This window comes from Lissotriton helveticus, chromosome 7 (genome assembly GCF_964261635.1).
Source record: "Lissotriton helveticus chromosome 7, aLisHel1.1, whole genome shotgun sequence".
In the NCBI taxonomy this organism is placed as follows: Eukaryota; Metazoa; Chordata; class Amphibia; order Caudata; family Salamandridae; genus Lissotriton; species Lissotriton helveticus.
Genome location: NC_136068.1, coordinates 1,619,862,263 through 1,619,890,146, shown reverse-complemented (window position 1 = coordinate 1,619,890,146; position 27,884 = coordinate 1,619,862,263). Strand labels below are relative to the sequence as shown.

General features: G+C 44.4%; 1 protein-coding gene across 3 annotated transcripts in view; it reads right to left on the bottom strand.

The window, feature by feature from the left end:
* Nucleotides 1-27,884, bottom strand: part of SHANK1 (SH3 and multiple ankyrin repeat domains 1) — a 1,403,433-nt gene that overhangs the window by 945,591 nt on the left and 429,958 nt on the right. For all 3 annotated transcript variants that reach the window (XM_078655298.1, XM_078655300.1, XM_078655299.1), the window contains one exon: nucleotides 19,347-19,425. In XM_078655298.1, the coding sequence (XP_078511424.1) occupies nucleotides 19,347-19,425 (79 nt within the window). The remainder of the gene's footprint in view (nucleotides 1-19,346; nucleotides 19,426-27,884) is intronic.

Genomic DNA, 27,884 nt, shown 5'->3' with positions numbered 1-27,884 from the left:
CAGTGTGCAAAAACAATGAGCCTACAGGGACCTTTTAGGTAAGAAAACAGTTTCGCAGAAATGAAGAGGTTGGGAGGGTCATAAGGAATTTGCGGCTAGATAGGCTCTCTACCAAATAAGGTATTACCGAAGGTAAGAAACTTGTTCACCTGATAGAGATTTATATCCACAGGTTTCTTATCTTAGAATAGATACCAAAGCAAAACCTTCCTACAGGTGGGTCTAAAAACTGGTTCAGAGCAAAAGGTCCTGGGGGACTGAATGGGCAAAGTGCCCATCCCGACGTACCTGATTGTCCAGGCCGTAGTGCTAGGTGAATGAGTACAACAAATCCTGCATTGAAGCTTGACAGATGTCCAGGACAGGAACTTGGTGTGCTAACGCAGTGGTCACAGCCTTTGCTCTGCTGGAATTAAAAAACAAGACCTCCGGGGCTTCTTCTTGGCCAATGCGGAGCAGATCTTAATGCAGAGTACAATCAATTTGGAGGTGGTCTGTTTCTGCATTTTGAACCAAATCAAATGTAGGCTGTACGCCGTAGTCTGACGGTTGGTGATGACTGCCTGGGGCGAGCCCAATTTCAAAGCCATTCGTTGAGGAGAGAATATGGGAACCCCTGACCCCCACAGATGTGCTGCGACCACTGCCATCACTTTTGTGAACAACCAAGGAGCGCTGGTAAGGCCAAAGGGGAGCACAAAGAACTGAAAATGCTTGTGGCCTACCGTGAACCACAGGTCACATCTGTGTGCAAGCAGGATGGGTATATGGAAATGCGTGCCCTGCAAATCAAGCGCTACCATCTGATATCCAGGATCTAGGGCAGACTGAATCCGAGATAACATGAACAATCTGAATTTCTGTTTCTTCAGGAAGTAGTTGAGGGGTTAGATAACTAGAATAGGGTGCAGGCCTCCGTCTTTCTAAAACACCAAAAAGTAGGAGGAATAACAACTACAACCTGCTTCTGATGCCAGAACCCTCTCAATGGCCCCTTTGGCCAAAAGGGCCTGTACTTCCTGACACAACATGGAGAGATGATTCTTTGTCAGCCGATCTGAGGATAAAAGCATGGGTGGTGGGATTTCCAGAAATGCAATGGCATAACCCTGCTGAAAAATTTGGAGCACCTACTTGTCTGAGGTTACAGACTGCAGGCAGGAAAAGTGGTGCTACATACTGCCTCCATCTGGTTGGTCGTGATGTTGTGCAGGCATGTTAAAGAGGTTTGGAGGCTGTGGCTGGCAGGTTGGACAGTGGGCTGGGTAGATCTCGGCTTTGGGTACCATGAAGCTTGTGGGAGCCGGCTTTGCAGCCCGGAAGGACTGGTGAGTCTGTTTTCCATAGTGGCTGGGAGAAAATGGACATAAATGGTAGCCCTTACCACATCCATGGAAAGAGCAGAAGGCAGAAAGAGAAGTGGTGTGGGGCCATGGAAAGTTCCAATGGTCTGTCGTGGCCCTGCAGTCCTTGGAGCACTCAAAAGCCGAATATGCCTAATCGCAGAATAGGTGGGTCCCATTGTAATGCATGTACAAAAGGAATGACTTGACTGACATATATGGTGAAGTCAGTCGATCTCAACCAGGCATGGTAATGGAGCGCTATTGAAGAACTAATCACTCTACCCAGCAAGTCTGTTGTGTCCAGTCCGTAGCGTATCGTGAACTTTGCTGCATCCCTACCATCAGCAATAGCCTGGGTCAGGCTGGCTCATGCATTCTCCAAAACCATATGCAGCACTTGAGTGACTTTGTCCCATACTGTGTGAGTGTACTGGCCCAAGATGCATGCAGTGTTCACGAAACACAGTGAAAGGCTGGTGGAAGAGAAAATCCTCTTATCGAAGGTGTCCAGCCTCTTGGATTCTCTATCCGGTGGCATAATAAGGAACGTGAGGTTAAGATCTGCACAACTAGGTTCTCAGGGATGGGGTGCAGGGTGAGGAAAGCGGGATCGGCAGGAGCAGGGATGGTGGAAGCAAGTGATCATCCTGTGCACAGGGGCGCCTGTGCAAAGCTTAGCGCAGTCCCTGAACAATCCATCAGTGAGGGCTTCACTGAAGGGGAGTAGAGGTTCTGTGGGAGATACCCCGATTTCAAGCACATCTGTCAAGATATTGGTCTTGACTGCCACCAAGGGCAGCGTGAGGTCCAGGTCATCGGTTGCCCTCTGGACCACCATGGCAAAAGAAGCCCATTCCGCCATAGCCACACTTGGAAGAGAGACTAGGGTAGTGACTGGTGCGGTGTACAGACCACTGGCATCAGGCAGTTTCTCAAAACAGTTATCGTTAGCCAAGGGCTCCTCAAGGGTCAGGGTAGCCATATGGATCCTCAGATCCACCCGTAACACGGCCTGTCATAAAATGAAGGCACAGAAGTCGTGGTCTGGTGGGTCCTAGAGTCGATGTTGTTCGACACTGATCCGGCTATGTATCAGGGTTGAGAATAACAATAGGGTCGACGACTGCTGAGGGGCATTTGCGGAGCTGAAAACAGAGCCACTGGACCAACTGGTGCCTAGGACGAACCCTCCGGCAGGAACTCAGACAGGGTACCTTTCGAAACCCCGTGGCCCGAAGGGGCTCCAGACGGGTTGCCTCGACCAAAGATGAGGTGTATAGAACTCCTTTCATTGCCCAGGGGTTGCTTGGCTCTGGGAAATACTGGGAGGCATGGAGCAGACCCAGACTCAGGCACTGGGGTGGAAGTTTGAGAGTGGGGATTAGATTTGAGGCATTATCTGTGTCTCCTCCGATGACTTGGACTGGCGTGCCGAAGTGAAGGAGTGCTTCAACTTCTTGGTCATTTTCTTTTTCTTGTGGGACTTACCCTATGAAGATTTTGATCTTGAGAATGACTGACGGGAATGACTTTGAGAGCAGGCCCGGGACCGTCCATGTGACCGGGGCTTGAGAGGTGCAGTTTCGTTTGGTGCAGAGCATCCAGTAGTTTCAGCTAGCTCTCCCAAACCACATTAGGAGTTTATCGCACAGCAGCTGGGCAGGCATTGTAGTCGTAGTCCAGCTCTAGGAACCACAAGCAAGCCAAGACATTTGCCACTGACAGGCTCCACGGGACTTAAAACCCAAAGATTTTTTAGGGGACATTACTAAGGCGCACTAAGAGCAAGACTTCTCGCCAAAATATTGCCAAAATGTAAATAAAGGGCGTAAATAAATGACTGGGATAGCTCTTCCAGATCTGCGTTGATGGTGTGTAAAGAAAATAACTGATTTCAGTGTGCTAGGGTGGCACCTATATAAGCATTGTGCATGTCACATGCAATGCGAACATTGCAGGTGACACTGACGCGGAGATCAGCGTCCCCTACTGACATTCAGAGGTACTGCTGAAGATTTTATGGATCCAGTATGATGCCTAGAGAATATTGTAAAATATGGAAGAAGGAATAGTTTCTTACCTGCAACTCCAGCTCCCTCATAGAGGTATTTTCATGATAAGTCATAAACACTAAATAAAATTGCACTGAATAGTCCCGCCCACATGCGGCGTCACCAGAGCTATATATCCAATATATCTTCTTAAGTGTGGATGTTCGCCTTTCTTCTGGAAGACCTGCAGAGTCACTTAAGAAAGTAAATATCATGCAGCCTGTAAGAGGAGGTTACAATGGCCAAATTTTTTATTTTGTAAATAAAAAAGTTTGCCAGGAGAGGTGTCTATGCATGTAAATGCAGAATGCTTTTGTTGAACAATTCAAATGTCTTTCACAAACCCTTGTTTAGTAGAGTATAGAAACCAAGAAGCACAAGACAATGTAGCCTCATAGACTGCCATTATAAGAGCTGAAAATAGACGTGGTGCCTTTAAGGCCCCAGAGACCTCCAGTATACCATCATGCTTGGCTAGAGGCAGTTACCTCAGATCTTTTTGAGGCGAAGAATAATGAAATGCATAAGAACCATGAGTATCTCTGTCTACTCCACGAGGAGGAGACAGGGGTGCTTAGGACTTATAATGGAAATACTCCAACGAAAGAACTGGAGTTACAGGTAAGAAACTATTCCTTCTCTCGTAAGGGAATTCCATGTGTAGTCATAAGCACTGAATAGAATAGCAAGCCCATGCCTACTAATAGCAGTGGAGAGGACAGAGAGTGAATTCCAGTATCTCTTTAAGCTAATAGATTTTTGAGGGAGGCCTGCCCTACTTGGTCTTGTCTGCCTTAGTGTCAGAATCAAGGCAGTAATATTTGGTGACAGTGTGAATAGACCTCCATGTAGCTGCCTTGCAAATCACTGTAATGGGATTATTCTGCATTAGAGCGGCAGTGGATGCTTTACTCCTAGTGGAATGTGCTTTAGGTCAGGCATTGAGTGTTTAATTAGCTTTCTGATAACATAACAGGATGCAAGACACAATCGATCTTGAAATGGACTGCTTAGAAGTGGATAGACAAGTGTGGATCATACCATAATTAACAAATAATTGGTCTGATCGGAAGATTTTGCGTGTTTTATCAAGATAATACTTTAACACCCTCTGTAGATCTAAGTGTGTTCTCTCGGCTGGAGTGGATGGGTTCTGAAAGAATGTGGATAAATAAATATTTTGATTAGCATGGGAATCTGAAACTACCTTGGGGAGGAATTCTGGGTGAGTTCTCATAACCATATTGAAAGAATGGAAAACTGTATGGTTTTTGAGAACACAAAGGTTGGAGTTCGCTAACCCTGTGTGCTGACGTGATTGCTACAAGCCAAACTGTTTTCCAAGAGAGGTGTTGGAGAGATGCCTTGTGAATGGGCTCGAATGGGTCCTGCACAAGGTGGGAAAGGATTACTTTAAGCTCCCATGGAGTGGAAGGTCGCCTAATAGGAGGAAACACCTTCTTCAAACCCTCTAGGAAATCTTTGATGACAGGGATTTTGAAAAGAGGTTTGTGAAGGACATTTCCTGTATACAGTAAGAGCTGCCAAGTGAACTTTCATGGAAGAGAATTGGAGGCCAGATTTTGCAAGATGCAATAAGTATGGAAGAATAACATCTTCCCGGCAAGTTGTAGGATCCACACTTTTGGAGGAACACCAGATGCAAAACGTCTTCCACTTTCAGGCATACACTGACTGGATGGACGGTTGCTTGTCCTCTTTCAGGATGTCCATGCAGTCTTGTGGCAGGTTCAAATGTCCATATTGTACCAGCGTCAGAGCCAAGCAGCCAAATTCAAGGAGGAGAGATTGGCGTGTACTATATGGCCTCCGAATTTCATCAGAAGGTCGGGTCTGCATGGGAGTCTGAGATGTGGACGCTGTGACCTGTGAAGCAGATCCATTAACCCCTTGGGCGGGTTCATGATGGCCCCCAGCCGTCATCAGCACACGCCCACCGTGATGCATGACAGCCGGGGGCCGTCATCAGCATGGAAGGGCTTAAACACCGCTGGCATGGCCGCTCTGGCCCTATAAGTATCATCTTGGTATTGGAGTGGGAGAGCCTGATTAGAATCGTGTTGCTCTGGGAAATTGGTGGAAAAGCATAGGGAAATTTGCCAGACCAGTCGATTCATAGGGCATTCCCCATTGTCCCTGGCTGGGAATACCTCGAGGCGAAGTAGTGGCATTTTTTGTTTTGTGCAGTGGCAAACAAATCTATGGTGGGCGTGTCCCAGAGCTCGAAGACATAGTGAATGACATCCTTGTGCAAGACCCATTAGTGGTATTCTTACAGAAGTCTTCTGAGGGCATCCGCCTGCGTTTTGCTCACTTGGAAGTTGAGTCATTGTGATCCATAGTTTTCGGGGGATCAACAAATTCCATATGGACTGAGCTTCCAATGACAATGGCATTGACCTCATCCCTCCACTCTTCTAGTTGAGGTTGTATATTGTGGTGGTATTGTCCGTTTGAACAAACAGTGTCTGTGACTTGAATGAAGGCTGGCAGGCCTTGAGAGCTACATGGACTGCTCGAAGTTCAAGAAGGTTGATGTGATACGACATCTCTTTTGTGGACCACATACCATGGTTCTGAGATAATCCATGTGGGTTCCCCAGCCTTGAAATGATGATGCTTCACTATAATCTGAGAAGGAATCTGTTGATAAAAATACATTCCTTGATGCAGATTGGTTGGGGAGCACCAGCATTTGAGGGAATGGTTCGCATGGCGGGACAAATGGATCCTGTCGTCTCAACTGCCTGTTAGCTGATCCCATTGGTCTTCTAGGCATTCTTGGAGAGGTTGCATATGGAGACGGGCATTTGGAGTGAGAAAGATGCAGAAGGCCATTGAACCGAGGAGAGATGAAACCGTCCTCACCTTGGGATGAGATGTTGTCATTAAAAAGTGACATTTCTGAAGGGTTAATAAGCATCTATCCTCCAAAGGACACATTATTGCTTGAACGGTGTCAATAGAGGCTCCTAGATAATGCAAGGCCTGAACAGGAATTGGTTGTGATTTGTTGCGATAGTTCTGAAGTTCCAAGTGTAATAAGAGGTTGCTTGCCCAGTTGAAATGGAACTGTGCTTCCTGAAAAGTTGATGCCTTTATGAGCCAATCGTCTAGATAGGGATAGACGAAAACCCGGTGTTTCCTGAGATGGGCAGCTATGACTGCGATGACTTGCAAGAAAGTTGAGGCTGCTGACTTGAGGCCAAACAGTAGTATGCAGTATTGGCAATGGTCCTGCCCCACCACAAACCAAAGATACGCATCCTGGAGATTAATGGAGCACAGCCAATCCCCTTGGGGGAGTTGAGGATACATTTGATGTAAGGACAGTATCCTGAACTTTACCCAACTAATCCATTTGTTTGTGTGTTTGAGGTCGAGGATGGGTCTGAATACGTTCTTGTTCTTTTCCTGTACCAAAAAGTATTGGGAAAAAATGCCTGTTCCTCGTTGTTTGTGAGGAACAGCTTCCACTGCATGCTTTTGTAATTAAGATGGTGACTTCCTATCTTAACATTTTCAGATGGTGATAGGATGACTTTGGTGGTACAGTAGGAGGGGTACTTGTAAACTTGGGACAGTATCCACTGCAAACAATCTTCAGTACCCAGGTAAAACAGTTCAGGGTTTTGTGCCTGTGGTAGGCTTTCCGCCTTGAGTTGAGTGCTAATGAACAAGTTACTTACCTTCGGTAACGCTTTTTCTGGTAGATACAATATCTGCCTGTGGATTCCTCACCTTGTGAATATCCCCCTTGCGTCAGCAACGTTCGGAATTTTTTCTTCGTAGCACACCGGCGTGGACGACGTCACAGGAGCACGGCATCGCGTGCGACTCCGTCTGACGTCACCGACTCCTTATTAGGCCCACGTCGGCGTGATGACGTCAGTTCCGCCCTTTTTTCCGTGCCTTCGAGGCACACGGACGGACCAACGACAGCAAATATGCATATATACAATGTACACAGTACATACAAACCATAATAGCACACAATGCATAGCAAAGGTATCAAAACCCAAAATATATACAAACAATAAAACCAGGTATAGCAGAGTGGACAACGGGGAGGCGGGTGGGCATGTGAGGAATCCACAGGCAGATATTGTATCTACCAGAAAAAGCGTTACCGAAGGTAAGTAACTTGTTCTTCTGATAGATACATCTGCCGTGTGGATTCCTCACCTTGTGAATAGAGTCCCACAGCAGTCCCCACTCCCGGAGGAGGGTGTCCACTCCGCTACACCAGGAAATCTTGGAGAACAGAGCGCGCGAAGTGGCCGTCCCTCCTCACCTCGGTATCCAAGCAGTAGTGCTTCGCGAAAGTGTGGAGGGAGGCCCAAGTCGCGGCTCTGCAAATGTCCTCAACAGGTACACCTCTAGACAAAGCAGATGTAGCAGACTTTGCCCTAGTTGAATGTGCTCTAATACCCTCAGGAGGGTCCTTACCCGCAAGGGAGTAGCAGATCTTGATGCACAGGATTATCCACCTGGAAAGTGTGCGCTTGTGCACCGCTCTGCCCTTCCGACAGCCAGCAAAACCAAAAAACAGCTGGTCGTCCACCCGGAAGTCTTTAGTCCTGTCCAGATAGAAAGACACCGCCCTCTTAGGGTCCAGACGGTGCAGTCTCTCTTCCTCCTTAGAAGGGTGAGGGGGAGGATAGAAGGTAGGAAGGGTAATGGACTGTCCAAGATGGAAGGGAGTAACCACCTTAGGCAGAAAAGCAGCCCTGGTCCTGAGAACCATCCTTTCAGCATGAATGGTCAGGAATGGGGGCTTGGAACTAAGAGCCTGAAGCTCACTTACCCTCCTTGCCGAGGTGATTGCAACGAGGAAGATCGTTTTAAAAGAAAGAAGCCTCAATGGACACTTGTGCAAGGGTTCGAAGGGAGAACCCATTAAAAAAGTCAGCACAAGATTCAAATCCCAATGAGGAACAACAAAAGGAGTAGGAGGGAACATATTTGTTAGACCCCTCAAGAACCTTAAAACCACCGGAGATTTAAAAAGAGAGGGCTGATCCGGCAAACAGAGAAATGCCGATAAGGCCGAAAGATACCCCTTGACCGTGGCCACAGCAAAACCTTGCTGCGCCAGAGAAAGAGCAAATTGTAAAATGTCAGATAAATGAGCTTTCAAAGGGTCAACATCCTTCTCCCTGCACCAAGAAACAAATTTAGACCACCTATAGGAATAAATGGACTTAGTGGTGTCACGCCTGGCAGAAAGAATGACATCCACCACATCGTGAGGGAGAGAAAAAGAACTCAAGTTGCCCCGTTCAATCTCCAGGCATGAAGGTGTAATGTCTGGAGGTGGGGGTGTAGAAACCTGCCCCTCCATCTGAGAGAGGAGGTCTGCCCTGTGAGGAAGACGGAGCGGCGGGTGAGAGGAGAGGTGGAGAAGGTCTGTGTACCACACCCTTCTTGGCCAATCCGGGGCAAACAATATGACTTGGGCCCGGTCTTGGCGAATCTTCCTTAGAACCCGAGGAATCAAGGGTATGGGAGGAAACGCGTAAAGGAGTTGATTTCTCCAACTCAACTGAAACGCGTCCCCCAAGGCTCCTTGCAACGGATACTGGAGACTGCAGAATGACGGGCAGTGAGCATTCTCGCGAGCGGCAAACAGGTCCTCCGGGTGAAGCCTCCACTCGTGGTCGGCAGAGAACTGCCGGCTGAGATTGTCCGCACGAACGTTCAGAACCCCGGCCAGATGATTTGCCATCAGACAAATCTGATGGTCCTGAACCCAGGACCAGAGACGCAGCGCCTCCCTGCAGAGACACTGTGACCCCACTCCTCCCTGCTTGTTGATGTACCACATCGCGGTCGTGTTGTCCGTCAGGACTTGAACCGACCGACCGCGAAGGGAAGGGAGGAAGGCCTTGAGCGGCAAACGTATCGCCCGCAATTCCAGAAGGTTGATGTGAAGCAACCTTTCTTCTGGAGACCAAAGGCCCTTGACCTCCAGGTCCCCCAGATGAGCACCCCACCCGAGAGAGGATGCATCCGTTATCACTGTGGCCACTGATGGAGGCAGTTGAAAAGGCTTTCCTTGAGACAGATTGCCTTCCACGCCCCACCAAGACAGATCCGCTGCAGCTTCTCTGGAGATCCTCACTGACTCCCTGAGATCTCCGTTGTGTTGATACCACTGCCTGCGGAGGCACCACTGGAGTGCCCTCATGTGCCAGCGTGCATGACTGACCAACAGAATGCAAGAAGCCATCAGACCGAGCAGACGAAGGACCTTCAGGACTGGAACAACCGCTCCATTGTAGAATAAAGGAATCATCTCCTGTATGTCGTGAATCCTTTGAGGTGGAGGGAATGCACGACATACAGTAGTGTCCAGTACCGCACCTATGAACAGGTTGCGCTGGGAGGGCACCAGGTGAGACTTGGGTACGTTTATCGAAAAACCCAACCTGTGCAACAACTGAGTTGTCTCCTGCAGATGATGGAGCACCTTCTCCGGCGACTCCGCTTTGATCAGCCACTCGTCCAGATAGGGGAACACAGGTATCCCCGATCTCCTGAGATGCGCAGCCACCACTGCCATCAACTTGGTGAAAACTCGAGGCGCAGTAGTAAGCCCAAACGGAAGGACCGCAAATTGGTAGTGCTGCGATCCCACCGTAAAACGGAGATACTTTCTGTGCGACTTCAGAATGGGGATGTGAAAATACGCATCCTGCAAGTCGATCGACACCATCCAGTCTTCTTCCATCAGCGCTTGAAGAACCTGAGCAAGGGTGAGCATTTTGAACTTCTCCTGTTTGAGATAGAGGTTCAAAATCCTGAGAATCAGGATTGGCCGAAGCCTGCCATCCTTCTTGGGTATCAAGAAATACCGGGAGTAGCACCCTTGACCCCTCTCCTGCTCTGAAACCACCTCTATTGCACCCTTTCGGAACAGAGCCAGGACTTCTTCCTGCAGGAGCAGCAGGTGGTCCTCTGAACAATAACCTTGGCAAGGATGGTAATTGGGAGGGAACTCCTGAAAAGGAAGTGCATACCCATTTTCCACGAGATTGAGAACCCAAAGATCTGATGTAACCGATTCCCAATCTCATAGAAAATGAGTAAGCCGACCCCCTACTGGACCCACATGATCCAGAATGGTGGATCTAGGGCTGCTTTGCTGATGCGGGTGGGGGTTGGGTATTATTGGAGGAAGTGGAGGAAGAGGAGACTTGACGCCCACGTCCACGACCCTTCTGTCTACCTCTATAGGACTTATACAGAGGATTCTGCTGTTGCTGCTGTTGTTGTTGGCCTTGTCTGAAGGGACGAAAAGAGGATCTACCAAAGCCTCTAAACTTTCTAGTTGTCGACCCTCTCATCTGGAGACCCAAAGATCTTGCAGTAGCACGGCTATCTTTAAACCTTTCCAAGGCGACATCCGCTTTTTTACCAAAAAGGCCAGTCCCTTCAAAAGGTAAATCCAGCAACGTAGATTGCACATCCGCAGAGAAATCAGAGGATTTTAACCACGCGCCCCTCCTGGTTGCAATAGAAGAGCCCATAATCCTGGCAACAGAATCAACTGTGTCCATGCCACTCTGAATAACCATGCGTGCAGCAGCCTGGGTGTCTGAGACCATCTCATTAAAGTTCTTTCTATCCTCCTCTGGAAGCTTGGATGATAATTGTTTCACAGAATCCATCAATGCATGGACATACCTTCCTAAAAGGCAAGTATCATTAGTGGATTTAAGAGCCATGCTCCCTGAAGAGAAAGTCTTCTTTGCAGACTGATCCAACTTTTTTGATTCTTTGTCCGCTGGTACTTGAGGGAAAGAGCCTGCAGCCCTGTTAGAACATGCCGCCTGCACCACAAGACTTTCTGGAGAGGGGTGCGAAGAGAGGAACGCAGGGTCCTCAGGAGCCACCCTATAGCGTCTTGCAATAGATCTTGAACTGCAGGAGCAGACAACGGTCTCTTCCAAATCTCTTTTATTGGATCCGTTAAGGCATCAGTGAACGGCAGTGTAGGTTCAACAATAGAAGAGGGAGAGTGCAAAACTTCAGTAAGGATGTTGGGCTTGTATTCGACCGTGGGTAGTTTCAAGTTGAGAAGATCTGCAGCCTTCCTAATAACGACGTGATAGGGTGCCATGTCTCTAGAAGGAGCATCAGAAGCTGAAGGTAAACCCCACTCAGGAGAGAGCTCCAGACCACTAGCATCACGTAGATCTTCAAAGTCATCATCATGATCAAGAAGTTCACCCTCTTCTACATCTGAATCTTCATCTCCCCTTTGTTCCAGAAGACGCTGAGCCCTTCGTCTCGACCACTCCAATCGAACCGAAGTCGACGGATCCGGTAACGACTCCGACGGAGCCGGATTCGACGTCGAGCGAGGAGCCGGGGCAGCAGGAGGACGAGACTCACGGACAGGTGTGGAACCTCGATCCAAACTACGAGGTCGATCCGGAGTCGGCGAAGCCGCATGCGGAGTTGAAGACCTCGGCGGAGCCGTACCGAGCCAAGGTGTAAGAGGCGCCGGCATAAAAGGCATAAATGGAGCTGGGGCGTACGATTGAGGAATGCCCAAATTGTACGACAATGGACCCATGGGACCAACAGGTGCTCCAGTGGGGTACATCGCCCTGGAATACACTCCAAACATCGCATTGAGAAAATGCGAGGGGTCCTGACCAGGACCAGGAAAGGGAGGGTACGAACCTACCGGATGCTCTAAAGGAGGTCGTTCCGACACATGTTCACTCTGACCTTCTGGGTCCACAGGAGTCTCCATCGGAGCCGGAGTCTGAGGAATTACCTCTTCTTCCTCCTCATGTTCCGAAGAATGTAAAGATACCGGATCCGGTTCCGGTTCTGGAGTCGGGGAACCTCCGATTGACTGAGCAGGAGAAGGAGAAACGAAGTCCTTATGGTGTTTGCGAGACTTCTTCGAATCAGAAGATTCCTTCTCTGAATGATGTTTTGAGCTGTGCTTCCTCCTCTGGTGCTTTTTCCTCGAGGAGCTCGAAGCGTGACCCGAAGCCGACTTGGATCCAGACCTAGATCTCTCTCTGGACCTCGACCTCGCTCTGGATCTCGACTCCGCTCTGGATCTCGACCCCGCTCTGGATCTCGACCCCGCTCTGGACCTCGACGCCGATCTCGACTTCGATCGAGACCTTTGCTTCGACTTCGAGCGTCTCGACGTCGACCTCGAAGATCTTCCAGCATCTCTTCCCTTTACCTTCGCGAGAAGTAGTTTTGCTTCACGCTCTCGAAGCGCCTTTGGGTTCATCTTAAAACAAGAACGACAGTTCTTAACGTCGTGGTCTGAACCCAGACACCACAAACAATCTTTATGTGGGTCGGTGATAGACATCATGCGGGCACAAGACCCACATTGTTTAAATCCTGTCTTCCTCGACGACATCCTCGATGAAGAAATAAGTCGCAAGGGAGAAACAGTAACAATTAAATAATAGCCAGATACTAAGTATCGTAGAAGATCCCGAAAACCGTTAGCGTCGAAGACGCGGAAAAAAGGGAACTGACGTCATCACGCCGACGTGGGCCTAATAAGGAGTCGGTGACGTCAGACGGAGTCGCGCGCGATGCCGTGCTCCTGTGACGTCGTCCACGCCGGCGTGCTACGAAGAAAAAATTCCGAACGTTGCTGACGCAAGGGGGATATTCACAAGGTGAGGAATCCACACGCAGATGTATCTATCAGAAAAGCTCTTCATCTAGGCGGTCTACTGTGTTGAGTAAAGGGACGATGCTGTTGCTGCTGTTGTTGTGACCCCTGATACCAAAAAGGGGTTCAAACCCTCTGAGAATAGTATCTCCTCTGGTAAAGGTGGAATTTTTTGTGTTGCTCCCTAGGATCCCTAGCCCTCTGCAGGCCGACCGCCTTAAGCGTGTCCATTTCGGTTATCATGCGGACCAATTCCTCATCTGTGTGAATGGCGAATAGAGTAGAACCAGAAAAAGGCAGATTGATGATACACTGCTGTGACTCCGATTTTAAAGATGTGAGACGGAGCCACGCATGCCTACGGAGGGCCACCCCATGGCAGTATTCAAGAGCTGCCAGAAGGGAGGAACCAGCTGCTGCACTAGTCAGCTGGTTAGATACCATCAAACCTTTGTTAACTACCTCCGGAAAATCGTCTTGCTCGTCTCTGGGCAGATCATCGACAAACTTCTGTACCGATTCTCATAATGCCCTATCATAGCTTCCTAAAAGAGCAGTTGCACTGGCTGCTTTCATGGACGTGGCTGCAGCACCACCGAATCCAACTTCGTTCTCTCTTTATCTGGTGGAACTGAGGAGATAGGTGTAGTAGCACAGTGTTTCTTTTCTGCTAAAATTACCACCAAGTCTAGAGCAAGGTCCGACCCCAGAAAAAGGGAATCATGCTCAAGTCTGTACTTTTTCAGTATTCTTGAGTGACCTGACCTAGCTGAAGCGAGAGTCCGGAAGAGTTCCATGGCCAGTTCCTAGAGGCCTGGCACTAGAGGAAGGAGTGGTATGCGTGCTGCGCATTGTTGTAGTGTTTCAAAGATCACTGAAAGGCACAGACATTTGGATGTTCAATTTTGCCGCTCCTCTCACTAAGACTTCATGGAAAGTATTGATGTCATCAATGGGAGGGATTCAAGGTGATGGATTGTCAGTGAAGGTAGGTGCGTAGCGTCCTGTAGAGGTGGAGGGCAAATATATGGATCAATGGAGAGATCGTGATCGTGACTGTGATATGGGTCTGCATGACCTATGGCGATGATCTTACCTATTGGATGACGAATGTCGCGATGTATGGTGGCTGCAAGAGCAATGGTGCATCCTAGAACGTAATCTTAGCCTTGGACGTGGCGAAAGAGGTAGTGGTGCAGATGGAATTGCTGCAGGCTTTCGAAGCAGCAGAGTCAGAGGGGTGGAGGAGCTGGAATCTGTGGAGGAGGCGTTGGAGGAAGTGGCAGAGGAGGTGGTGAAGGAGCAACTGGTAAGACTCCAAGTGAAGGAGAGTACACCCTGGAATAGTCAGACCGTGGTGACGTATAAATGCAACTCCTTTTTCTCTGAAGTGTTGTAAAAGTGAACTTGTTCCTCTACGTCGCCCTCCTATGGCGGTGCGACGGAGATCTGCTTTTGCATCGACTCTTGGCGTCTTCTCAACGACTAATGTCTCTTCGACATCGAACGTCGATGTCCCCTTGACAACGAACCGCTTTTCGACATTGAAAGAATTGTTTCTATCGACGTCGACCAACTTCTCGACGGCAATCTACGGCAGGTGAGTCTTTGATGTTGACCTACCCTGTCTTGACGTTGAGCTTCTCTTCTTTGTAGATGGCGAACCAGCTCCTTACGGTGAATAGGTCAGTGCCAAACCTCACCTCAACGGAAAATGACGCCAATTCCTGTCAGAAAAATACAAGGAAGAGTAGAAAAACGTAGAGTGAAGAAGTTTTATATAAAATTCACAAGTGAATTCTGAAGAGAATTATAAAGGCCAAGTTCAATGCTCCTAGCTATTGTCAGCACGTGCAGGAAAAAAGAACTGAGTTAACTGCCTTTAGCCAACCCTGGTGGGATACTGGAGGTCTCTGGGGCTTTAAAGGCACCATGTCTATTTTCAGCTCTTATAATGGCAGTCTGTGAGGTTACACTGTTGTGTGCTTGTTCATTTCTGTACTCTACTAAAAAAGGGTTTGTAAAAGACATCTGAATTGTTTTACAAAAGCATTAGGCATTTACATGCATAGACGCCTCTCTTGGCAACATTTTATATTTACAAAATGAAGAATTTGGCCACTTTAGCCTCCTCCTACAGGCTGCATAATATATTCTTTCTTAAGTGACTGCGGGCCTTCCTGGGGAGAGGCAAATATCTACTGTTAAGAAGATATATTAGATAAAGAGCTCCAGGGTACCCGCACGTGGGCTGGACAATTCAGTGCTATTCTATTCAGTACTTATGACTATACATGGAAATCCCCAACCAGAGAACAAGTTACTTACCTTTGGTAATGCCTTATCTGGGAGAGACTCTATATAGCAGCAGATTGCTTACCTTAGAATTATGCCCATTCACAATACAATACTCAAATGGATGTGGAGAAGTGCGGCTCAATGGTTAGAGCAGTAGACCCTGATGCAGAGGTCTGACCCGGACCAGGGTTCAATTCCTGCCTCGGCGGGTCTTGGGCTCAATTTCCCCAGACCTGATAATTCTTGCCTCGGTGCCTATTCTAAGCATGGGTCCCACTCTGCAACTCTGGGCCATAGCTTACTTAATCTCCACAACGGCCCCAACAGCGGTAGGATGCCGGGTTCCCCTTGGGGGTGCCCAGGAGTGGGCAAAGGCCAGGGGAAGGGTTCCACAGCGGTATGTGTACAGCGCCTTGAGACCCCTTCGGGGGTGATACATGCGCTATATAAGCACTACATTTACATTTACAAGGATTGATGTCAAAATCAATTTAGAAAGAGTTATATAGCATGCACAGTATAGGGCAAAACCCTCACTCACACTGAGTCATGTTCTTTTAAAACGTAAGGTGTTTTGTAGCATAATAGTGTTGATGTGCACCCTAGGGGCTGGTATCGACATTTGCACAGTTTAAGAGAGTAATGCAGGGGTTCTTTGGATGGACTCTGGCGTTCTTTCAGGGAGATGTTTTTTTAATTCACTGGATGACAGAGGAAGAACATGACGCCATGTTGAGGAAACTTTTGGAGATAATGGAGAGCAGTGAACTTAACATAGGGAAAGATATTTGTTAAATGAAGTTTTTATTTAGGGCATAGTTTGCCAATAAAGGGCAGTAAGCCAAAAACTATGTTTAGTAGTTGCGTTAGAGTGGTAGAACTGTAATGGGAAATAATGATGAGATAAGATCATTTGTAGGATTAGTTCAATAGTACACAAAGGTATACACATTTTTTGCAGAAGACCAATTAAATAAAACTGCTAGAGAAGAATGACTTAGGCTTCATTGGAAGAAAATATGTCAGAACTGATTTAACGATCTTAAATGGTATGTGAGGCTGGTAATTTTATATGAAACAGTTTTTACGTATTGGAGCAGTATTGCGACGGTGCAAGAGGGAAGATGGGTAAAACAGCTTATCAAAGGTACGGATTGATGTGTAGAGGAACTACTAAAATATTGAGAGAGAATCTATGGCATGTTGGAGGGGCTTACATTGTTTTAGACTAGTTCTGATTCTGCAAGTTTGTCTAGATTATTAGATAAGACAGAAAGAGTTACATATTTTACATTGCCTGGAGGACATATTGGTAACTACAGTTTGTTGCATACCAAATATCATGCCTGCCAGTGGCTAGTGATGCAAGGAGTGTAGTTGGGACTGTTGAGGCAGATGTTTTGGTTTCTGCTGGATGGCTATGGTCAGTGTAAGGAGTTGTTGTTGGCATGTTAAGTAGTGAGCAACTAGTGCCACTGATGGAGCTAGGTGGATTGATGAAAAGAGTGTAGCTTTAGTTTATGAAAGACATTTAGAAAAGAATTTAACAAATAGAGTGAGGTAGGAATTTTGCTTGCCAGGGCCAACACTACTTTTTCTTTTTTTTTAAACAAAATCTGGTCTACACAGGAACCACTACAGGTGGCAGGACACATTTGGGAGAAATTGCAACAGTTATAATGTAACCTTTTACTACATTGTGCATTATGTCTTAGCTAGACAGTCTGAATGATGATATTTTGACTCGAGCTGCAAATAAAAAATGGTTAAGAGAATTCAAAAACTTGGGATTTTATAGCCATCTGAGTGATGGGAATACCCAGGCTTCGAAAGTTTGCATTTCAATGGTGCTACGTTGATTACTAATCAAAACTGGCTGATCTGTGCCAGCTGGATGTATGACATTACAACGCATGCTTTTACATCGCATGCTTTTACAACGCGGTTTTTACAACGCATACCATTACAACGCATAGTGCTTTTAGGCGCTGGATAGTGAATTGTTTAATTTACTATTCCAACTCCAGTCCCCGTGGATAATAGGGAAGGTGTTGGATAGTACATTAAACCTATTCCCTATCCTAGAGCGCCCCCCAGCGCAATGCGTTGTAATGGTTTGCGTTGTAAAAGTTGCGTTGTAAAGGCACTGCGTGGTAAAAGTTGCGTTGCAAAGGTTGTTTACCGTGCCAGCTAGATACAGTGCTGGGTGGACTAAAGATAAGCAGAGGATTGAGACGTCAGAGTTGTGAGCAAAATAGTAGGTATTGCTCCCGCAACACCATCCAAACTGCTTCACTTTGAATTAGGTATAGGAAGGACAGAAGACCTAAATAGGGTCTAGTTGTGACAACATGCTCATTTACCATAGGAGTTCCCAGTAAACACTTGCCAATTTTCACTGACCTGAGACCACTGCAAGTACCATCGAAACATCTTCTCCATAACAAAGAAAAACATTTGTGTGAAAGTTCAGACACAAAAATTAGCATAGAGTGCTAAGCAAACCAAATTCTGCGACAGGTAGGACTTACAAAGTAGTCAAGAGAATAAGGAACTGATGCACAAAGCGCTTTAAGGCTTTGGTCAAATTTGTATCTTTGCGACTGCAAAATGACTTTTTTAAATGTACAAAACCTAAACCGTGTTAACTTACTGAATCGAAAAGTGGATGCTAGAATAAATATAGAACCGGGATTTGGAAGGGGCATTTGAAAGGCGTCCCTTCCAAATATCGATTCTTTAGCCTAAGAATGATTGTTTTGCAACTAAAATTCGGTTGCAAAACATTAATATTATACCATCAAATCCAAGTTAGAGGTAACCATTCGCAAATGGGGAGGGGGCCCAAAGTCACCAAAAACATTTTTAGGGCCACTCCTCATTTTTAAACGCCACACGTTTTCTTTTTAGGAGAATGGGCTACACTTTAAAAACAAATTCTTTATTTAAAAGCAATCACACGTATTATTGATTTGCTGACCCCGCTGGCCACCATGCCTGTGACTCTAAACCAATCATAATCGGTCTCAATAATGAGATAGGTCGAACCGCAACCCCCTGCAAATCAGTATTTTGTGAACCAACCTATTAATACATAGGTTGCTTCACAAAATACCAAAGCATTTAGTAAAAGTTGGTGAGCATCATGCATCATGCACCCACTTCTACTGAATCCAACCTAATAAATCACAAATTGCAAATGGTTCTTCAGTGCAATTTATGATTTTGATTTCTTTTTAGGAATATTTGTACATCAGGCTCCAGATATCTCTTTTACAAATTATCAAGCGCAAAAATCATTTGGTCTAAACTGCATGGTAACAGCCCAGTGCAGTCCAAAAGCTACAACAAATGAATAAAGAAGATTGTCAATGGTGTGATACATTGAGCAACAAAAACATTTTTACCTACTATTCTTTAGGGCCTTAATAATCGCAAAAGTATGTTCTGTCAATCTTATATCTAGGATACATACATTATTAAGAAGTGGACAGTTGTTTCTTACTGATATAATATCCCAGAGCTTTATGACCACTATCACAATTTTTACTTGGAGCCCTAATGATGTGAATTTTGTAAATTCCTCATTTTGCCTAACTAGCTGCCGAGAGAAGTGAGCGTGTTAATTTATAGTGATGAGTGAGAGTTCGGTTTAAGATTTGTCTTTTTCCATTTTTCTATTTTCATACCGTTTCTAATGATTGATGGATTTGTAGAGGAATTTCAAAAATAACTTGAATTGATATTGATTAGGTCTGTTTCAAGTAAATATCTCTCAATTCACTATCTCTTCATCCACCACCACTCAGTCTCTGTTCAGCAAGTTGTTTATGGTACCCCTTTGAGACATCTCACCTGCTCCTTGCACCAAGCTACTGAGAGTCACAGTTCCACATGTCCTTGAAACCACATAGAGGGACTAGAGGAGAAGATGTACGTGTGTATTTAGAAGTCGGTCCTTACCTGGGGGCGTCAAAGCTGTCATAGGAGCCCACCGTGTAGTGCCTAAACAGGCGCTTGGCTTTATCACTTCGGCTCTCCACTAGGAAAAGGAGGACAGAAAAGCTCAGTTGTGTGTCCATAGATGTTATTAAATTAGAGGCAGAACTAAGATCTTTTTCACTAAAACAATGAAAGAGTTTTGCATAAGTTGCAATATCTAAACTACCTACACTTAAGTCATTGCTTCACACATTAAGGTACAGCAACAAACAAAAGGATGCTAGCTTTTCTATAATCTCTCACCTTGAAGTTCCTCCTCCTGATGTAATGGGAAGTGACTAATCTTCCCAGTCACCATTTTGAAAACAACCCCATATGTCAATCAACATAATTCCAATAAAAAATGACAGCATTTCACTACTAACGTAAAAAAGCATTGACAAAAGCCAATTGTGTGGTCTGTTGTACAATAAAAATATTTTACCAAGCTTCACTAACATACACAACATGGTTAAAACATATGCATCACAGGTGGTGCAATGCATACATTTCTCACAAAAACACAAAAAAAACACCCACTATAATATGCAGAAAAGCTAAAGCATCATCACAAAATGGCAAGCCAGCGGGGAGAGCAAATTTGATATTGCTGTGTAGATGAAGGCATGATAAAACAAGAAGAAAAGGAAAACATGGCTACAACTTACAAACTGGTAACATTTTGTACTGAATAAGAGATTTAGGGCCAGATGTAGGTAAATATCATTTACCGATTCTAAAATACCGGATTTTACCAATTCGGTATTTTAGAATCGGTTAATGATATGTAGCTAATGATTCGGTAAATTTTACCGAATCGGTAAAAATTGGTAATAGGGGCAGACTTACAAGGGTGGCAGGGTGTCACATTGACACCCTGTTGCACCCCTGTATAGTGCATGGGTGCACATGTGGCACACATACATGTATGTCTGCCACATGGCACAGTTGAAAAAAGCACAAAATTGCTTTTTTTAAGGTTTTCGATATTTACCACCAATTATTAGTTGGTGGTAAATACCGAATCCTTAATACACATGAGCACTCTTAGATGTGCTTGCTACATATCATCTATCGATTCGGTAAATACAGATCGGTATTTTTTGGGCTCCTACATTACAAATTTCCAATACCGGTCGGTAACGGCCGAGATTCGGTGATTTTGGCCGTTACCGACTGGTATTAGACAACCTACATCTGGCCGTTAGTCTGAGGGGGTCATATTGAATATTGTGTCTACTTCTCAATATCTCACCTGAAGTGTTGTTACTAAGGCCATATCTGACATGCTGTGCCCTGGTATAAAGACCACATCTAGAACAATATATCAGGAGGACTTCTCTGAGGAATACTGTGAAGTGCTTGAAGTTCAGGAGGCGGAGCTTGCCTAGCTCGAAGATGGCCAGTTCTTGAGCGAGCTCCTTCGGCTGCCAACACAATCCTTCACTATCCTGCGTCATATTTCTATCTCTGCATTCCTGGACTACGGGCCCGGTGCTACTAAGAAGTGCCGCCAGGATCAGGGGTTAAAAGCTGTAGTCTGATATCTGGAGGCAGTGTAATATCGATAACTGGGCCGGTGGGAGGGAGACTGTGCCAGCTGCCGTAGTAGGAGCCCGTCGGAACTTGAGAGACAGTGGCTGCTGCGGAGGCTGACAGACGTACCCGGACCATCGTCTACGACAGAGCATAGTTGCTCCGATGAGCAGAACTTACGACGATCCAGTGGAGAGCCGGGAGAGCCGAACTGTAAGCCCATGAGCCTGCTGCAGTGAGCTGGTGAGTGGGGGCGCGGCCTGCCGCAGAGCACGGCGCTGGGCCGAGCCGAGGGCCTTGAGGAGGGTGGCCTTCATAAGGAGAGACTGTACGACCGGGGAGGTGACGGCTCCTCCCTCAAGCTAATCCGCCCACAACCTAGGACCGCTAAGACTGCCATGACACATGCACACTGAGTGCTCCCGAGTAAGTACATCGGAAGCCTGACTGAAGCCAACAGGCACTGCCTGCCAGCCTGTGCTGCACACACCAGAGCAACCCAAATAGCACCCATACGGCGGGAATCTGGATTATTGCCTGCAATGTCGTGCGAAATAATGACCAATGTACATGTAAAACATTTATAGACTTCTGGGACACACTAAATAACTATGTGACTGCAGTGGACCTGTCGCTCGATCTGCAGGACCATAGGTGATCTGGCACTGGTGCTGCGACTGCATAACTAAGAACGGGCGGGGGAGCACCCAGGACAACAGTGATTTCACCCCCATAAGTCTGCTTTACCCTACTACCTGAAGACTCCATTGAGCTGTAGAGGAGGCGCCAGTGACTGAGTCATTAGTCGCAGCGCAGCAGCTGGAAAATAAACTTCTTTCTGTATCTCATCCCCCCAGTGCCAATGCAATAATGACATGGGGAAAGTAGATAAGATACAGTCGAAGATACAATTTGGGCAACGCAAGCCACAGGTACAGCGCAGCGAGGACACCATGAGATGCTGGGTGCAGAAGCACCATTCAAGGAATCCGAGATCAGAGGGGGCTTGCGCCAAATCTTCACTGCGATGCAGGTCACACTAACGGCCATCAATGGAAAACTAGCCGTGCTAACATATCGTGTAGGTAGGCTAATGATATTTGTTACCCATGCCAATTGCCTCCCTTCTTTGAGAAGGATCAGGACCCTCATTAGAGTCTCAATACTGTAAAAGAGTAGCATGTAAGGACCATCAAACAGACACTATGCAACTGGCGCACCGAAGATGACTGATGAGCGACCCCCTTGCATATATCACACTGCGGGGGTATCAAGCGGGCCGCTTTTTTTTCCTCCCATGTGTGCACCACACCTTTCTTTTAAAGTTATGGGGGGGGGAGGATATTGTAGGGAAAATGATCCAATTACCTAGGACTCCATGTGCCGCTGCGCAGGCCTTTCTTCCAATACCAGAACAATCTAACTCATGAGCAACTAAGGGACTCATTAGTAGATCATAATCCGGGTTAGGAGACAGTGTTGTAGAGACACAAATCCAGAGCCCATTCAAAATCGCAACCCAGGCAATGGAAGACAGGCTGCACACAGGTAAAATACGAGAACCGGAAAGATAATCCATATGCTACACTTAAGGTAGCCAGCTGGAGCACTCCGTAGTAATCAAGCAGCCGGTTACGAAACTGAAGCAGCCGGGGCAGATTGTTGTGGGGCACAGATTGTGCACCCATTTTTCAGTAAGCAAACCAACAGCAGTATACCGGCAGCCAAAGCAAGAACCAATGGTAAACCGCCGAAGACGCTGGAAAAAATAGAATGAAAAAATGCCGGTATCACACCAAATATAGTTTGGAATGAAGTCCCAAGGCCAGAACTTACAATCTTAAAAAAGTGCGCCAAGCCTGTGGTAGATGAGGTATTAAAGATAGTGTGAATCAGGGCCCCAAAATGCAGGGGGAGATCAGTATTCAAAAGGGCTTGCACCTCGGTGCGAGTGTTAGCCACGTGAAGGACAAATGTTTCGCAGGAAGATGTAAGGGCAACTTCTTTTTGAGACAAAAGAGCCCTTATTCGACTTATCTTATTGAACTCTGCTTTCAAGGTCGAAATGGAAGGCTAGATAGATACATCGAGCTTCCCATGTGGAGGAGGAGACAGCACATTTTTGCAGCAAACTACACGTTGGGAAACAGTCACAATGCACGGTGAAAGCGTGAAAGTCGGAGTTATGGCCGGGACAGGATTTCCTTTTAAAATGCATGCTAAATTCGGGGCGTGGAAATTACAAGAGCCAAGCAATTGGATGTTCCTGCAGACTAATGAGTGATCAGTTGTGAAAGTGCAATCTTCACCTTTCACATTAACGTCTTTACCCTACCTCAGGCACCTATAGGTAAATGGCAGAGACCAAGCTTCATGGAGATAAGCGCTGCCTAAAGGTTCAAATCTGACTATGGCATAATACTTCATACATAAATCGGATTTGAAAAGGGGAAAAAGCAACATTATTAACCCATGAATTAGCCACACAGCAGAATTAAATTCGTCAACAGAAAAAGGCAATGATTCTAACTTTTCAACATGAAAAAGTGAATATGCAGCATCTTTCATAGACATGAATTTTTGTGTCATAGTCAAATTAAACGGTAAAAATAAAAAAGAAGTCTTCATGAAGTCCCAAGGCACTTTACCAGCCTTCAGAGTGTGTAATGTCCAAGCAAATTGCATAATGGAGTGCAATTGATTCTGACCATGGTACAAAACAGACACCTCATCCTGTACAATATCAACCACAGATGACACAATATTATCCAATGTATAAATTCGGGAGGAAAGGGTGTTAATACTGTTATCAACCACTGCAAGCACTGGCCTGATCTAGTTCACGCAACCTAGAAGCTGCTTCAATCTGAGACAGTTTTCAAACTTCATTGTAAACAGCATATACCCATATTTTTGATCTGCCTCCCACAGGGCCTTTAACAAAGTCATTCGGATCAACATCTTCATTTAATTTGGACAGATGCACTTTAACTGAAGCTAAGGTGGAATGTGTGAGCCAGTTCTGACATAATTTGCCTACTGAATAGGTAGTAACAGAATGATCACTTTGAAAACAGGGATCCACCCCCACCTGCATATAGCCAAGGGACAGACCCAGAAAACAATGTTTTCACAAATCAGAACTTTTTTGCCATAATAACCAACCTTGGGAATCAAAACTGGAAATATTAAAAGACAAATTCAGAAACAGGGACTGTAATTCACTAAGGGACAAATCATTGTGATTGATCCATGAAGGGTATTCTAAATAAGGAAGAGAGGGAGCATTTAATTTTTTAGACGTAGCCAATCCAAAGCAGGCTGTTTGTGAAATTGTCGAATTTAAAAACAACATATGGTCCGGGATGAGACATGCGCGATGTAAAGCCTCAGTGCCTTGTACCTGCCAGTCTTTAGAACTCCAAACAGATTTTAGATCAACAGTATCTTTCCACAGTTCATAGCCATCAACTGTTACTTGGTCAAGAAAGGACTTAGAATATAGCAATTTAGTGTGGGTAAGTTTAACTTTGGAAGAGGACTTGCCAGTCATCTTAAAATAAAATGCGTCAGGATTAGATTGATTAAAATCAGTAAAATATCCAAACTTTTTCAAAAGAGTTTTCGAGCTGCCCTCAATGGGAGGAGCACTGTGTATAATTAACCACATTCCTAAATGTGTTAGCTTTGTGCAGAAAATGATTGCCATAGTGTTGGTAACAAAATAAATCAGCATAATTGGCTGAATCCAAATACAAATCTTCAGCATCAAAAGTAGCATCATATTTCAAATCAGAAAACAGAGCCTTTATCACCTGGACATCCCAATCATCCAAGTTTATATTTTGTTTGACCACATCCCCAAATGTGACACGTAGTACATTTGGAACATTAATAACCTCTGTGGGGCTGTGAATTTGAAATCTAACAGCATCCCATACAATCCCATCTAAAACAGGCCAAGCTGTAATGTCAACAAAAGTCTGGTCCCTCTTCATGATGTGAGATGAGGAGTGGGGTGTCAAAATTCCATCAATTAACCAAATTGAAGTTCTTTCTTTAACATAGTGTCCATAGTGGATCACTGACATAACCTCGACAGACCGAATATCGACTGGACAAAATATCGATGACTAATTATCGACAACAAAATTATCGATTTACTATACTTACACAACAAACATCAAAAATATCGACTACACAATATCGACTACTAAAAACAACGACTACAACAATATCGACTCACAACATTATCGATTTCTAAAACACCGATTATTAAATATTTATATAACAACAGTCAAAATATCGATTACACAAACATAGATAGCAAAATTATCGATTGTAAAAAAATCGACATTAATAGATCCTAAAATAAATGACTTTATTATTTAATAATTAAGTCATACTGATCATAAAAAACCAGATTTAGTTAATATAAATAGATGACATATATTATTTATTTTCATAACATTTACAATACACAATAAATACTAACATACATTTTATAATACATAAACAATGTTTCGACCTTCTACACATTTTTTACAACTAATTATATATATTCCTCCACTTTACAAATATCAAAATAACATTACCTAGAACATTACCTATACAAAATAAATCCTTACACATTCAATAAACGTTAATTGGCGTCACCCATATAAGGAAAACAATTAGCATAACAGAAAAAAAAATTCAAATCAACAAATAAAAACAGACTATCCATTTAAACAACCAATCCTATTTCTGAAACAATTAACCTAATACTATATAAATGAAATAATAAGTAACTAAAAACGCAGTATGCATCTCCTAAGTAAAGGAAGACGAAACTCTGCTGGATTTCTGGAAGAAAACTGATGGACTTCAACAGAAAGAGACCTACACATATCTAAAGTAAGTACTACTACATTATTAGTCAGCGAAAATGTAACTCTCAAAGCTCACACCTATATTTTAAAGCAAAATACATCAAATATATCTTTTTTTTTTAGCACTCATCCTACAGATGAAAAAAAAAAACAGAAGACCTACACAACACCTGGACATCAAAAGTTACATATAAAAAAGTAAGTATATATTAGAAATGTAAAATCGAGAATTAATAGATAGGTAACTAAATCTAAACTAGCAAAAAACGTCGAACAAATTATCATAAATAGTAATAAAATATATCTACACATTTTCTCAACTTCCACAGGTACAAAAAGATATACACAGAAAATAACAGTTTGAAGAACATCAACAGCTGAAAATAACGACTTGAAAGCATCAAAACATTTACAGGTAAAATACAAATGTGTGAAACTGTATAATGTGATTAGAACATTTTTTTTCCTTCAAAAATATTTACATTCTCTTTTAATTACCTCCTAGCACTACAATACTATCATGACTGAAGGAGCTAAATTCATTTATTCACAAAAAGGGAAAATGCTTCTTTGTTACATGGGATATGTCTACACTCAAGAGAAACAAAAAGATTTGAAAGTGTTTTGGAAGTGTACGAAATATTATGCCAACAAATGTTATGGTAGAGCTATAACTCAGGAAACTACTGTTACTTATACTAAAGAACATAATCACCCACCCAATGTAACAGAAATAGAGATTAGACAAATGCTAGATTCCCTTAAAGAAGCTAGTACTAGCACTGATCAACCAACAACTGCTATTCTGAAACACCATTTAAGTGTACTTCCCCAACATGCTTCTAGCCAATTACCATCTATAGAATCCCTTAAAAGAACAGTAGCTAGACAAAAAAGAGCAACATGCACTACTCCTCCCACACCAAAAACTTTAGAAGAAGTCCAAATTCCACCTGAACTCTCTGTAACTCACAATAAAGAAAATTTTATACTCTATGACAACAAATCTAAAGATAAAAGAATTATACTGTTTGCCACAGCAAACAACATGACAAAACTTACCCAATGCCAAACTTGGATGATGGACGGTACTTTTTCTGTATGCCCCAAACCTTTTTATCAATTATACACCATCCATGGTCATTTCCAAAATGCAAATATTCCATTCCTTTATGCCCTTCTACCAAACAAACAGCAAACTACCTATCAAGAAATACTAACTGAAGTCAAGCAACATACTAACAACTATTTTCCACAAAAAATTATCATTGACTTTGAAAAAGCTATGATAAACAGCATCCTTAAAACATACCCACACACAGCAATACAAGGTTGCTATTACCACTTTAATCAATGTATCTGGCGACATCTACAAAAATCAACCTTGAGTATCCAATACGCCACTGATAGCACATTTGCTTATCAAATCAAAAAACTCATCGCCCTAGCCTATGTTCCACTAACAGATGTAACTGAGCACTATAACTTATTAATAGACAGCCCCTACTATAAAAGAAACGAAGATAAACTAAGCCCTATGCTTGACTACTTCGAAGACACATGGGTAGGAAGGCTACACAGATCAGGCCACAGAAGACAACCCAAATACCAAATAGCTTGGTGGAATGTCTACCTTAGCACACTAAATAAGGAAGCAAAAACAAACAATGCAGTTGAAGGATGGCACAATGCCTTCCAAGCAACTACAGGCCGAGGAACGCCTACCCTTCACAAATTAATACAATCCTTACAAAAAGAACAAAGTTACCAGGAGCTCCGAATGGAGCAATCAGTAACTTTGATTGGACCTAAACTCACCAAAGAAACTAAAAAAATGTATAACACACTCCAAAGTCAAGTTACCCTCTATCCAACTAGCAAAGGACTAGAATATCTATCAATGATTGCCAAAACTATTCTTTAAAACATTACATAACTATACACGTAAAACTAAACATATTTTTCCTAAAATTCTTCATTATAATATGTAACAAATTGCAATTAAATTATCAAATACATAATATTAACATATATAAAATGTATTTAGATAATGTATTTACAAAATGTTACATACAACGTAAGTAAAGCAAAATTAAAAACAGTTTTCCCACCC